Below are 15,656 nucleotides of genomic sequence, written 5' to 3'. Positions count from 1 at the left end.
GTACTGTCAATGCTCTCTCTTGGATTCTTATGTTTGTTAGGTGTATTAAGATAGGCTTCTAAGGGAGTTGGTGTGTTTATAGAATACTTTGTTAATTAAATTGTTTAAATTAGGCTATCAATTAAGTGCTGTTAAAACCTTCAGGCCAGAAACTGTTGGTCATGTCTGGGGCTCACTTTGGCACGGGGATCCACTCTGAACCTTGACTCAGTGGGAGGGGCTCTCTCATTCCCTTTTATCCTACACTGTTTTTTCATCCCCAGCCTCCATGCAGTTAATTTTAGGTTGCTTTCAGTTTTAGATTAGCCAAATCCATTTCTTTCCACTGAACGCACACAAGAGGGGCATATTTTAAGCAAGCTAGCACATGCCTGATTTTTCTTTGTTTCATTGGTTGGTTTTATTTTTGTTGTTTTTGTAAAGCATAAAGTTACTTTAACGGCATATCTGCAAACATTTCCATTTTTATTTTAGTGACTGTGTTGAGGGAATACTGACCCTTCACAAAACCTGAAACATATTCAGGCAGATTGTGAGAGTGGTAATAAAGACTATGAATTTAATACCATTCCAATATACAACTTAATGTTTGATATTTTTCTAATCAGTGCATTACAGAATAAATACAGAAAATACAACTGGGATTGCGCAGATTTAAGTAGTTAGTACAAGAGGGGGCAAATCATTATGCTTTCAAGATTTTATGTAAAATCCACTGAGTTAATTGATTCCCCTTAGATTCTGATGGGCTTTGGCTGAGTCTCCTAATGATATTAAAATCCATCTGTTATTAAACATCATGTATGCAACAGTATGCAAATGCTGGGATTTGTAAATATCGTTATGCAAAAGGTCAAGTCCAATCATGCTCCTCTTGAAGTTTGCAACATAAATTCTGTAGACATCAATAAGAATAGATTTGGGATATCTTTTTAATTGCACTGTATACAAGTATTGACAGAAGAATACAATAGAGTAGTCACAAAATTAAAGAGACTTCTGTGAAACCTACAAAGTAGAGCAGCATAGAATCAATGAAGTAAAAGCAGTATTTCAAAAAATAATAAATCAGACCTGGCAGTTTTGGAAAATGTACTGAAAAAAAACACAAATTAATTGGCACAGTTTAACAACCTAATTTCTAAGTGCACTTCATAACAACTCTCCTTACAAGCTGCTGTTTTCCCAGAAGATGATGACAAAAAGCCTCATTAGGACATCACTGTTTTAGAGTGACAGATTTTATTGCATTGCCAGCTGTGAATGTAAAAAAAAAAAAAAACCTCCCCCCTAAAAACTTATATAAAGGTTCCTAAAAACCCTATTTTCTTTTGTTATTGTCAAAAAATAGCAACATAGCACTTCCATGTTTGTGAATACCCACAATTCTATTTTTAAAAAAAATAGAAGACAAAGAAAAGTGATTTTTGTTTTAGCTTCAAAAATAATGTAAAGGAACATTTAAGAACAAGTTATTTCAATGATAAGAGACATATGTACAATATGGTAGATTTGAGTCCAATCCATGTTCATGAAAGCAGACTTAGAACCTGTTGATCCTGAGTAACTGTAAATATAAACTGGCAGGAGCAGGCTCTTAGCTTCACCCATTATAAGCTTTTACACAATCTCTCCTAGGCTAAAAAGTGTAGATACAGTATATACTCTGTATACGGATTTCTACAAAAGGTCTTTTACAGCTCTAACCCTGTTATTGCTAGGCTAAAAAATGACTATTTTGGAGCAAGTTACATGCATCATAAAGGGTAAAACTGAGAGGCAGCTTCTGATGACTGAATTTCTACTTGAGCCATTTTAAACTGGGTGCACTGCAGCCACTTGCGGAGCACAGACGAGCTATTGTTCATCTGTCCTGACCCCTGTAACATCCTCAGGCTGTGATGGTTGACATTGCTCTGGATGGCTTGGAGGCGGAGCTGAAGTCCAGCAGATAAATGCTGTTGAAATGATGCAAAACATTTAGTTTCTTACCTTTAACAAGTACATTAATATAGCAATGTGAAGGGTATTGGTTTGTTGGCCAGGGAGTTTCTTACACTGTCCCATGTCAAATTTCTTTCTTCCATATCCTGCCCTGTGGTGTTGCCATGGAAGGCAAATGTGTTTACAGACACAACTCCATACTGAGACCAGCTCCAAAATTTTTCTTCTCTTCAACAAAAATCTCTTGACTCACAAACCACAGTGCACCACCTTGCTCTCCCTTACAAAGAGGGCCAGATGGTAGTTTTACCCAAGCAAACTAGCCCACAATATCTTCTTTAGAACCCAAATCTATCTCCTGAGTCAAGAGTCCCAACCCTGATTTCTCAGGGAACTCTCAAGCCTAAGGCATTAAGAAAAACCACAGCTCAGGGAACCACCAATCTCAGTAAATAGCAAGGAAAGGCCCCAGTGGGACCTGGGGAGAGGAAAATGTTCCAGAAGGGAAAAGGATAGAGCAGTACTGACTAGAGGGCAAGTGTCTTAGCAAATGATGCTCTATCTATGCTCACACTTCAGAGCTTCATCTCAACTGCGTATGCTACCATTATCTATTTTCACACATCTTATTTCCAGAATTTACAGAATACTAACAATTTACAGAATAGTAATAATGAAAGGATAAAGCACTAGAAACAACTTACCTTTAGGTTTGACTGTATCATTGGCAACCACATTGGTATGAGCTGCAAGAAGAGGTGCATTTTGTTATTGTACAAGTGACTGTAAAAATGCTACAGTTACTGTGAGACAGAGAAGGATACATCTAATGCATTTAGCCATTTGAATTGGCATGGTCTGAACCACAAATCTGAAAATTAGGTTATTTTAAGTATTTGGAGAAGGTAAATCTCAGATGTAAACAAGCCAGTTTCCCTTCTCTGTAGCTTGATGAATCACCAGTAGCAATTATTGATATCCTGTTTAAGGTAATGATGAAAATACAGGATTAAACTTGTTACAGGAAGCCACTTATTACTTTCCTTGTAAGGGTGTTTCTGTATTTGCAGGGAGCAATACTGGAGTAAACAGACTAAACATTTTGCATGGTGAGGTATACATCAAGAAATGGAAAAAAATGTGGTAGTTCTTAATAACAGGTCATATATTTAAAGGGTAACCAACATTTTTTAAGCCACTAGTCACATCAGTGCTTCACTGCAGAATGTGAGATATTCTGTAGGCTGGGGAGCACAGGTAAAAGCTATCCAAAATGACAGGGTGAAGAGGTCTGAAAATTTGTCAGCTCTGATTGGACTGGAGTTACACGTATTTCAGATTCCTGCTCTTCAGGGAACTTTTTCTTCTGAGGAAGTGTAACATGACAGCCCTATGAAAGCCAGAGAGGCATTTCTAGCAAAAGTATTCATGTTTTTCAATATTAACTTAACCATTGAGGTTACTGTTCTAAAATGTTCCTCCAAATGGCATTAAAATTTGCAATTTACCAATTAGGCTACTGGAGCTGCAAGTTAAACCTAATCACTATTGACAACATTAGATAAAGTGCTGTTTCCCTTGTGCAAGGAATGATAATTGTTTCAATTTCAGTGCTCTTTTGCTGGAGAATCATGCAACTCTGTCAGGATTCATTACTTAGTCTACCACATGAAGAACCATAGTCAGACCTCAGCATTTACAGACAGATGAATGCCAAAACAGCTGGAATGCAGCCAGACACAGCAGATGTGTGAGCCCTGTACCTCCTTCCATGGGCTCTCACACTAATGAAGTGCTCAATAAGATGCAGTGACCACAATCCCAAGGTGTGTTTTTGGTGAGGAGGGAACAGGTCTGGGAGGCCATGCTGCACACCCCACTGCCATCAACAAAACATCCCTGACAATTCAGTCTGGCACTGATGGAGCTCCTGTGGAGTTAGCCAGTGGAGGCAGGACTGGTGTCAGAAGAATATCAAGCAAGAAGGGAAGCCAGGTAGAAAACTTAGGGTACCCCTCTGGACAACTTTTACAGTCAGCTGAGAGAATCAAGCACTTCACATTCAGTTCATCTTGTCCCAAAGCAAGCATCTAAAATAGATCAAGATGAATCATGTCCAAAAATACTGACTGCAAAGGGCACTCATGGAAACTAGCTTTTGTCAATATCTCTTCTGGACAAGTCTAAGGTCAGATATAGATCTTTGTCCTCCAGCACCAGTTCTGTCTTGCAGGGTCTGGACATATTTAATGAAATGAACATCCTGCTGCATGCACAAGCAAGCAAACCCTCTAGTGCTACAGCTGCCAGATAGATAAGTCACACAAGAAGACATTTTTATGGAAGCACTTGAGTTTTGTTAACTAATCCTAAGCCAGCTTTTTCTTCATAAAGGAAGAATACAAAACACTAGTCAGAAAGGACATCTGGAAGAACAGAGTGCTGTCAGACACTATCAAATTTTTTGAGTTTATATTTTCAACAGAACTATATTGATTCCAGTTTAATTTTTAAAGAGAAACCAGGCTGTAGAACAGGCTGGTCATGGTGCTGTTCTGGCTCTCCAAATCTGCTGCCTGTCCAGCTCCCTAAAAAGCTACACAGTAGCTGCTGGGGCTGCCTAAAACCCTTGGGTCTCTGCAAAAGGCCTTGAGCTGTTCTTGTCTTCACTGCAGGCTCCCAAGTTCCTCAGAGATAAATTTGATGGTCAAAGATGTGACCAGCAAGGTACTGGTCTCCAACACCAATGCCTGACCTGGTATGGCCACTTTCCCAGTTCCTCTGACACAGAAAAGCAGGAGAAAAGTTCAACACTTTCATTTCACAGTCACTGAAGAAGGGACTGTCTCAAATCTGATTTTTTTAATTGGAGAACTCACTCACTAGTTCCTGTGTGAATAAGCTTTGCACCACTGTGTCTCTGAAGAACTTCAAACATACAGTAAGTCCCTAAATCATGGCCCTTATTTTTCACATCCACAATAAATATTTTTACAATCAGTTCAGAAAAAAATTAGTAATCTGGAACAATGAATCCTGTAGCAATGTTATGCATGTACACTGTTCATGTAGGATTTCACTTTAGGGCTGAGTAAAGGGGATTTGGTCACCCAAATTCTTCTCTTTGGTCTCTCACCCACTAAACATGAAAGCTTAGCACCTTAACTCAAGAGTTCCACAGTTTTATGAGCTTGATTTTATAGTAACAACAATGTCCTTTTAACCTGACTTAGCATTATATTGATATATGCTCTCAAACACAACCCCCTGAAAGCATTCATTTGATTTGTGACAGGGCTTTGGCCCAAAAGGCCTCTCTTTTCACAGCTTTAAAGCCACTCTTCATCTTTGTCAAATTCTGAACATCCTGGACTGGCTAAAAGAGAAGCCCATATGTCTTTCAGACAGAGCCATAATCACTTTAACAGCCCTTAGTGACAGAATTTCTGTAGAGACACAAGCCATTACAAATCTGTATTTTCACAATGAGTGTGAATACTTTCATGTTGACATAAAGACCTTCAATTTTAGCTACTTTATTTTCAATTCTTGCTTGATCATAAAAGACTGGAGTAAAGCAATAGTCAGAAATTTCCTTTATGGCAACAGGAGAACTATATTAACCTTAACTACTTATGTGGAAACTCTCTTGCACTGGGAAAACATAAAAAAGGATAGTAAAATTGATTTATGCTTGTGAGACTATCTCAACCCTTCTGCAAACAGGGTGATGGAAGACTGACTATGGATTTCCAAAGAAACAACTCATATAATAACAAGAAAATCAATGTGGCAAAAAGTTTTTGTCATCCACCTAAAAGAATGTGAGGCTCAGAACACAGAGGAGATCTGCAAAGTACCTATGATAATTAAAAGATACAGAATGGCTGAAAATTCAGGCAGTAGCTAGAGGTTCTCAAAGTCAGTGACATTAGTTGTGTCTATTAGAGGAATAAGATCATTACTGACATTAGTGGCAATGGAAAGAGGAAGTAGATTAGATGTTAATTTTAAAAAAATCAGGAGAACTTGAATTTGAGATTGTGGTCTGGTCTTCTTAGCACGGATTTTATTTTTCAGCATGCATTGCTAGGGTATATTGTGGCATTAACATTCAACCTCAGTTTCTTCCACTCTCTCTTTTTTTGAGTGGGAGGGAAAGCACAGGACAATACATTTAGAAATCAGAATAATCAGGCAATATAATTTAATACATATTCATGGTAGGGTATGCCTACCTTTACAAAGATAGTAGAGTTGCATTCTTGTAAAGCCTCCATTAAACTGATCACATGCAGGCACACCATTTCCACCATCTTGGAAAAGAACAATCAAGTGTAAAACCAAATAAATATCCAGCATAACAATGTAGTAAGATAAGCCAACAGCCTCTAAGAAGGATCTTCCTGTATTTGCTAGGCCGTTTATTAACCACTGACACACAGGATTAAACATTACATGAGCACCTATGGGATGTTTTTCTTTGTTTAGTTTTACCCCAATGTGGTAACAGCTATCTGTTAAATATTTCAACCCTTGATGCATTTTAATTCTTACCACACATCAAAACAAGTTGTCTTTGGCTTTGCTCTTTTCAGACATCATCAACTGTTTTTTATGTCTTTGCTATGCAATTCTCATCAATCTGTGTGTCAGAAATCATTATTTTTATTTATTTAATCTTTGAAAATTAACATTCTCACAACACCCATCTTTTTATCCCCCATCAAAAGACAATTTATTATTTTGAACTGACAGCTAGTCCATAATTCTTCCATTTTGTATCATAATGTATGACAGATGCAAATATCAGTTATTTGGTAGCAGACAGGTTTTTATGTTTTATATTGTGTAAATTCACAGGTACAAGACAAACATCCTGAGCCAGCAATGACTATTTACAGTGCCTGTCTAAACCACATGTAAATTCCCCTTGATAATAATAAACTCAGCTTTTATGTTGTGCTTTTCATCTTCAAAGTGCTTCACAAACACTAACTAACCTTACAACACCCCAGTGAGACAGGCAAGTATTACTATCTACATTTCACAGAGCAAGAGCTGAGGCAGAGAGCTTAATAACTGTGGCTCTAAAGCTACATAATGATATACTTTCAGAGAAAGGACTGGAACTTGGGACTTCCCAGTCATACTCTCATCCTAGGGCTTGACAAGAGGCTTTTGTGTCTGACTAAACAACTGGCTGGCTGGAAACACAATGCTCACTTCCTGTTCCTTCAAATGGAGCTTCCTGAACCACTGTTCCCAGCAATGGCTTGTGACCCACAGACACCCCACCATGTCACAGGCTAAAATATCATCTAGGGACAGCTTTAGGTGGTTCTTGCCTGATATGGACAAGACACAGGAAATAATAACTGGCTAAGACTTTCAATTGCAGCCCATGCAATTACAATTAAAAGGGCAAGGTCTATACCTGCTTGGGGTGGAAAATGTTTCACATGGGGAAAGGGGAATTATATAAAACAATTTCCATACACATAGCAGGTCTATATTTAAAAAGAAAAAGAAAACTGAAACAAACCAGGAATGAAAACCTTGGTAGCAGCAAATCTTAAAAACCCAAATGTTAAGACTTAAGAGGAATGGCCCATGTATAAAAATGTTTCCCAAAGCTAACATCAGACTCTTCAGAGCCAGAACTACTAGTCAACATCCCAGTTAAAAAGTTTTGACCTGTCATGACTGTCTGGGATGTAGGAAACATCCCAGGCCTTGCCCATCAGAAACAAGCTCTTAACCCTAAGCCTGCAGGCACAGAGAATCATTAGTCAAGGGTAAGCAAAGGAGCAGCTATGAGAGGGCTGCTGGAAGCCCCCTGGGTTCTTATTGTACAAAGTTGCTCCAACAGAAGAGAGTATTTGGCATAAACAAACATTTAAAGGTTATGTCCAAGCAAATGATATGGATGATTTCTGGACAGCATGAACATTTCCCTTTAAATCTTATCTCTAGAGATGCCTCCTTCCAGTCATTCATTACTCAAAAATGTTTCAAGAGATATTTATGTAGCTTATTTTTTGATGAATAACCCATGAATTATGGGGTGGCCAATTGTCAGCAGAGTGTTTTTTCACCATCACATGGTAAAAAACAACCAAATGGATATTCACAGAATTATCCTGGAACAGTTCATTTGGGCTGTAAGGCATTCAGATAAAACAACAGAGCCCAGTTAAGAGCCGGAATATGTACAAAATGAGACGTGATGCAAGGAGCTCATAATCCAACAAGCAGCAGCTCAAGCTCCTGATGCTGTTTCAGGTAGATTCTGGCTGGATCCTGTTTCAGGCCCACTGTGAGGTTAAATCACTGCTAATTAGCTATGCCTTTAATTTGTCAAAAGCATCAAAGTCACTTTATGATGTTATTCATAGTCTCTTGTATTCCATTGAAACAGAGCCAAGCCTCCTCTGAGTTTAATCTGTGCTAAATCTGTCTGCAGCACCTGACTTACCACTTTGTTATGTGCCATTAGCTGCAGGATGCTGGGTGTCACTCGGCTCCAGAACTCCAGGGCTGTGAGGATTGCTGTAAAGCTAAATTCATTCTGATTCTGGACTGTCGGAGCTACTGCTGTTTGTTCACAATACACTGTCCAGAGCTGGGCAAATATAAATGCATGGAACAGGGAACACATGTGCAGAACAGATGTCTGTAAAAACAGAAAATAGAAGAAAATGTTTATTTAAATAACTCCATTGGGATACAGTGCAGAGGCTTTCGTTCCCTGTCATGTGTCCCACTGTGCAGTGTTGCCCCTCACTTTCCCATGTTTCCCTCCCATTAGGAACTAGTAAGTCAAGTACACTTGATAACATCTTTTCCATGTTTACAAAATGGGTTTATATTTGTAAAAACCGCATTTGCAAATATGCTCCCATGCCATCTAAGTGCCTGGCATTAAGGTCAGTCCCTTTAAAAGAAAGTTAGTTTTGCAAAACACGTATTCAGGACTATTTCTGAAGCTTTCTTAATGGAAATCTCCACTGTAATCTGTGGAAGGCCTGAAGGCTCTGGCACATATGACTCCACTTCAGAACCTGAAAGGACAGTTATCATATAAAATACATGATTTTACGTCTGTTCTGTTAATCTCCCATCCATTTCTGCTTTGCTGGGACTGCTCTCATAGTCACAAGGAACCAGTCAAGGAAAGAGAATTCATTTTGCATACTCAGGCATGCCTCCTTGCTAATCCTTTTTATATATCACAGTGTCTGAGCCTCCAGGACTGCTGGACATTAACCACTTCATTACAAGAAAGATGCTTCTGGTCAGAGATGTTTTCTCAGTTTGCAAGAGCAAGAGGGATTCATGCTCTGTGGCAGCATGACTGCACCAAACATTGCAATGGTTGCTTGGTAACTGGAAAGAGGTATTTGAAAGAGCAAAAAAAAGGCCAAAGAAATGGATGGGAAGCACCAGTGTCTTGGCTGGGTGGAGGGAAAGAAAGGAGTATTTTAGGTATAAGATAAATGTGTGACCATTCTGCTTCTGTCACTAATAAAAACCTGGTTGGTGTCAAAGACCGTTGCTATATTTGTGTTAAACTACTGTCACAAATGTCTTATAATCTGTAATAACTCTTCTTGTCCTGAAAACTTGAAGAAAAAAGTTGTACTTGAATCATCACTGTTTGTAATTATTTTGATCATAAAATTATTTACATGCTATCCAATGCAAATATACAACACAAATAAATAACTATCTGAGATATTTTCTACAGAGATGATCACTGCTAAAGCTTTAATTTGGAATTCAGTTTTTCGTTCCTCACTCCTGTGTTCAGACATTTTGAAATAACCAAACCTCAAACTTAAGTGTACTAATTTCATCAGTCTTCTAGGCAGGTAAGAAAAACCGTACAGAGATTTCTCTCCCTGGGTCCTGGGTTTTATTAAGCTTTTACCCCTTCTTTTATCTTACTAAAAATAAATGTTTGCAAAAAGGCCAATACAAAACACATCTCTACTTAAAACACATAATCCCTTACCTTTGATTGCTCTGGAAACCCAATCAGAATAACAATAAGGTGGTCAGCAATTTGTGAACCTGCATCCAGTGGAATAGGCATGCAAGATGATGGAGAATTTGGACAGACAACATTGTGTGTCAGAGACCCCAGAAGTAGCCAGGACAGCAAACGAATGTGTGAGACACATTCTATGAACTCTTTGGGCCTGTCAAGAAAGAGCAGATTTTACAATGATACTAAGTTTTCTGGCTTTCCCCAAAATATGGAGTCTCCTTATGCACATTTGGCAGATGCAGTCTCAGTGTGCTGGAGACACAGATCATTGGGAAGATTCCAACCACACAGAACTTGGTGGCCTTGACATACCACATACAAGTCCAATAGAACCTATTTGGTGGGTCTAAGAAACGGTCTCTATAAAAGGTTAAAGCATTCACAGATTCATTGCTCCCATACAGAATGAGTTTTTTACACAGATATCAGATGGGAAGGATTGCCCAAGTGGAAATGCTCCTTTCAGCTCCCCTGGACAACACAGAGCTGCCTTACCTCTGCTGTGTTCCACCTCCACTGGTAAAGCAGAGTTAATTTCTGTGTTCTTGGGCATCTCCTTAAACATTTGGATGGTGTTTTTGAGGGCAGGGACAATGCTTTTTTGTGATACTTAAGTATTTGTCCACTGTCTAGTGCAGTGTCTGATTGCAAAGCAGTGTGCCTAATCTAAAAAGGAAGAGTCCTTTACTGGTAACATCTTGTCTGTCCCTTTGCTGCTTCCAAGCTCTGACTAAATACTCATTTGAATTCATAGGCACAGGAAAAAAATAATTGTTTTTCCATCAATAAATCACTATTTACTAGGCCACTCTCCCTGCTGATTTTAGTTTCTAATTTGATGTCATTGTCAAAGACTCATAGTACCCAAGAGGCATTCCAGTAATTTTTGGTTTTTAATGAAATCTGATACAATGCTCTTCCTCATGTCCCTATAGAATCTTAAAGTAACTCATTACTTTCAATTCAAAACGTGTTCCTTTTTTTTTTTTTACATATAAGAAACTAAAGTACAAGGATTTAAGCACTCCGAAAGCAGATAGGCTCCACATAATTGCACATGCAGATGTATCTAAAAGGACTGGAGCCTAAACAGCTTAGTCCCCAGAATCCTGGACAGGTAGTTTGGGACAAAGCTGGGACAGGAACACGGGTTTGTTGAAACATAATCCAGTTGCCTACACTCAAAATAAGTCACTTGTTGTCACTGCAACACAAGGGAGAGTACTCCCCTTTTTTTGCGAAATTAAAAGACTGTACACCAGGATTTCTCTTAGTGAAAAGGGACAGAAAATACGTCTTGAGCAGGATTTCTCTCATTTAACTTTAGCCAGGTGAACTCAATAGTTTATCATACATCAGTAGGCCTATACTTTAGAGTTCTCACTCATTTGTACTCCATAATTTCAAAGGCCATTTCCTGTTGTATTGTCTATGATTCAGAGAATATTTTATGTAATTCTAGGACTGATCAATTGCCTGTGCACTTTTCACTGTCTGGACTTAGACCAAAAATCAAGTTAATTTCCAGTGTTAATCCAGTCAAGCCCCTGGAGTTACCTCCACTATCCCTTTGGCATGTACTTTAAATATTATATTGACAAACTCCTCAGTTAAGGATCAGGAAGATGCTGAGCAGCTGGTTCAATGTCCCACTGCCACCATGTCCTACTGTGGGTCTTATCTATGGAATCTGGCAATAAAAACATAATTTTGTGAAGATTTCCAACTCATTTTAGTATTCCATTTTGTGTAAAAGTGTTCTCACCCTTGTTGCATTGCTGAAGGAGGATGGTAGAGCCAAGGCAAATACCGGATCACAGCTTTGTTGTCCCTGTGGTTCCCCCGGGTGATTTCCATAGCAGCAATCTGAGCTAAACCAACTTTCAGATGTCCACCAAATGTGTCCTCATGCAGTGGCTGAGAACAAGTCTTCATGTGACTCTGCAAGGCAAAGATCTGATTTCCTACCCAAAAATAATATTTTGCTTGAACTAAATTCTTCCAAAAACCAGCATATTCTATTTCACTCCTCCTCAATTCCTTCCCAGGATCTCTAACGGTGTCTACAAAACAAAGCTCAGAAATAGATTTTTTAAAATCCTCCAATCCCTATATTAGTAACACCAGTATGATGCAGATCTTTCCACACAGGGCCACAATTCAAAGAGGGCATAGTATAATAATGTAAAGACATAATATAAATTGGGCAAAATGTATAGGCAGCTTTTGTATCAGCAAACTCAAGAGCTGATAAATACAAACTAATGCTTGCATATCCAGAGAGGTTAGGTAAAAACGAAATAATCTAACCATTTAACAAGATAGCATCTGGGCAGGAAATGCCTTCCATGTGCAATATCCCATTTACATGTTCAGAAAGAAGCTCAGTTATTCTCCAGCAATATGCCTATATTGCACTACTCAGCTATATTGCACTATTCAGTTACAAATGCCTTTAAGCTCTGGCAATAAAATGGCCAAATCTCTCACCAAGAAACAGTCAAATATTGATGCTTGTAAATATAATTTATTCTGCTTTGCCAGCTTTAGGGATGTTTCATTGCTGCTTCTTGAGATACTTCTGTATTTCTATTCAGCTAACTTTGCATTACCTTCTGATACTAGACTATAACAGAACACATGCTGACTGCAGTTGCTGCTTAAAAGGAGAGCCATATGCTTTGCACAAGAAAATCAGGTCATCAGTTATCCAATTATTATAACAGGATAAAAATCAGTGAACCAATAATATTTTTGTAACAGATAAGTATCTGACCACAGAAACTCACACTCTCAAATTGCACTTACTTAAAGTCTCTTTGAAGAGAAAAAAACCCCTATGTACCAGCATGAATATTTAATAACTTTTTTATACAGACAGGTAAAAAGGATAAACAGTTATGCAGGCAGATATATTATAAATCTTCAAAAATGGTGGAATTTTCTAAATAAAATCCTGACAAGCTTTACCAATTAAGATGTTATGTCAAAGGGAAAAAGAAACCATAATAAACTGAACAGAAACGGTACACTGAAATGAGATTATCTTGAGAATTAACATTTATACCTTTTTTTATAGTGCAGTAGTTCCTAATATACAGCACTGAAAATAATTAGCCTCTTTCAAAGAAATTATTCTTGGATACACAAAAGAAGATATTGGATATAAACAAACAACTTTAACTAGGTCTGTTCTCTGAATTCCTACCGAGAGTAAAAATTTCCAATTTGAAAACCAACATTTGAAAACCATCTTCTGCTGTTGGGATTGTTACTGGTCGTGTATATCATATAGGATTCTTTGTTAACTATAACCCCAAATGCTGCTGATAATACACACTTGTAAGAAATTGTACAACCAGATGATCTTAGAACTCATTTTCTAGAGAGCAACACTTCCGTTAATAAAACCCAAGCAACGTAAGTAAATATATGAAATGAGCTTGCAAGAATTTGAATCTAGATGCTGTGAATTTGTTTGAAGTTCTGACTATTTGTAGACTTAGAAATGCTTACAAATATTTTCTCAAACATGCTGAAACCACAAAGTTCTATCTGTTTAAATAAGATCTGCCTTTTAATTTCATAAGACAGAAAAGCTTATTCTTTGCAATACATAAAATTATGGTCATATCTGAGTCTCCTATTATGCTAATTTGTCCTCAGATTCCTGTATTACATGGCTGAATCAAAACAACATGGAATTTCTGGCTTAGTTTTAAATGGCCAAATGATTGATTTGGGAAGCTTCTTGTCCCATTTCAAAACATGAAAGGGAAAAACCAGGTAAAGTTTTAGTTCAAGTTCTACCTATATCCATATATAAAATTTTTAAAAATAAATAGTCCCACTGAAGATAATAAGTAATCACCAGACTTCAGCAACTAAGAACAATTCTAAAAATCAGACTACAGCTCAAGGGAGATGAGCAGAATGGGAAAGTCCAAATGACAAAGTTTTCTACAGAAACATTTACACAGGAGAGAGGATACCTGCAAGTATTTATAAACAAATTTTCCCCATTCCTGGTTTCAGGTAAGCTGATTTTTTTTCCTGTGGAACCAGCAAACCAGATGTATCTCTTGCCTCACTTATGATTCATTTGCTACCTATTCTGAAAGCAGTTCTGAACTTTAACAGAAATGGGTGAATAACTTGAGAGGATAGAATGGGAAGGCAATCCAATTCAACTTCAAATGATTAATTACTTTATGCTTTGAAGTAAATTTCTACTCCAGCATAACACGCTGCTTCCCTTAGACTATTTTTTTTTAATTCAAAGGAATTCATGGCCAACAGGGTAAGAATTTAGGAAAAGGGATATTTTGTCCAGTAAAATACAGTTACAGAGAGTTTCAAGACACAAGTTTCAGTTTAGTTGGGATTCTTCTTCCTTTGTGGTAAGTATTATTTAACATGCAATATGGTTTCCCCTCTGGGGCATAAGGTGGATTTGAGGGGCCAGAGAGACAGCAAACAAGTGAGTGTGTGAGAAACTAGCAGGGTAAAAATTCTCATCTCATTGCTTCAAAAATGAGCTTCAGAGCACCAATGTTACTTAGGCTATTTATTTTTCAAAACATTTTAGAGAATTTCCATTCTGTAGGAAATTTAACAGGAACATGAAGTTTCTCCATGAAATAGGAATTCCAGGTTTTGATAAGCTAATGATTACTGGGATCTTTTTATGAAATGCATTCCTAAATAAAATATTTTATGTTAACAGAGGTCTTTTCCTATCACTCCTCTTAAAAATTTGTCATCCAACTAATATACAGAAACCAAAATGCAGTTTGGACTACAACTGTAAGAGCCATTTGGTTTCTCCCCACCTCAACAGAATATAACCTGACAATGAAAATAACAGCATCCATTAAGAAAAGGACACCCCCTTTTTTTAGGTCAATTACTGCATTTTAATTACCTCTGAACTTCCAATAAATTTAAGAGTATGTTTGTATCTATAAGAGACACAGGATTCCTCCACAGGAGTTTACTTAGTTGTACAGGCAGAGTAGAGTTTTATTCTTCCCTGGGTTATATTAAACACAACTACTTCTAACAGTGACTTTGGTATGACATTTGCTTATCATCATCATTTCAGAAAAATCATGCCTGCATTTTTATTATGTGCTCATGATATTAGAATCAGCCTCCATTTCAACATCACATAAGCTACTTTTTACTGGTGCCACAGAAGTCTCTAATCTATAACAGCACCAATATTTTTTTACAAGAGAAAGAAAAAAAACTTGTCAGTCACTCTCAATTACTTCCTACTGTGTCTCCCAGGCAGGTTTCTTACAGAAAACATATTTTTGTCAAAAAAACTCATACACTTTACATCAATATATGCCAGAACCAACCTTCAATTTGGTTAAGGTATGCATATCTGCAATGAAATCCAGCACTTCCCCAACATACTGCCGCATGCATTCCATTGCTGCTGTTCCACACTAAAACACAAAAGTAAGTTAATGTACCGGGTTTTGCTTCACCAGAATACAATTAGTCTGTCTCAAATTCTTTATTTTCCTTTTTAGTTAAAATCATTAGCAATAGGTATTCTTTGATGTTCTTCTTCTCACTGTATTATCTCCTCTTATCTGATTATATTATGAGAAGATAGCCCAGCTGCAGTAATTTCTTCATGCATCAT

General features: G+C 37.6%; 1 protein-coding gene across 1 annotated transcript in view; it reads right to left on the bottom strand.

Annotated features, from left to right (window-relative positions):
- Nucleotides 1–927: 927 nt before the first annotated feature.
- The window catches only part of UNC79 (unc-79 homolog, NALCN channel complex subunit), a 107,693-nt gene continuing 92,964 nt past the window's right edge, over nucleotides 928–15,656 (bottom strand). Inside the window, exons 46-52 of the mRNA XM_030950001.1 lie at nucleotides 15,364–15,453; nucleotides 11,763–11,938; nucleotides 9,962–10,148; nucleotides 8,423–8,620; nucleotides 6,183–6,260; nucleotides 2,649–2,690; nucleotides 928–1,958 (exon numbers count right to left, since the gene is read on the bottom strand). Coding sequence (XP_030805861.1) covers nucleotides 1,758–1,958; nucleotides 2,649–2,690; nucleotides 6,183–6,260; nucleotides 8,423–8,620; nucleotides 9,962–10,148; nucleotides 11,763–11,938; nucleotides 15,364–15,453 — 972 coding nt within the window. The 3' untranslated portion in view covers nucleotides 928–1,757. The remainder of the gene's footprint in view (nucleotides 1,959–2,648; nucleotides 2,691–6,182; nucleotides 6,261–8,422; nucleotides 8,621–9,961; nucleotides 10,149–11,762; nucleotides 11,939–15,363; nucleotides 15,454–15,656) is intronic.

Source organism: Camarhynchus parvulus, chromosome 5 (genome assembly GCF_901933205.1).
Source record: "Camarhynchus parvulus chromosome 5, STF_HiC, whole genome shotgun sequence".
Taxonomy (NCBI): domain Eukaryota; kingdom Metazoa; phylum Chordata; class Aves; order Passeriformes; family Thraupidae; genus Camarhynchus; species Camarhynchus parvulus.
This window is presented reverse-complemented; position numbering and strand designations above follow the sequence as displayed.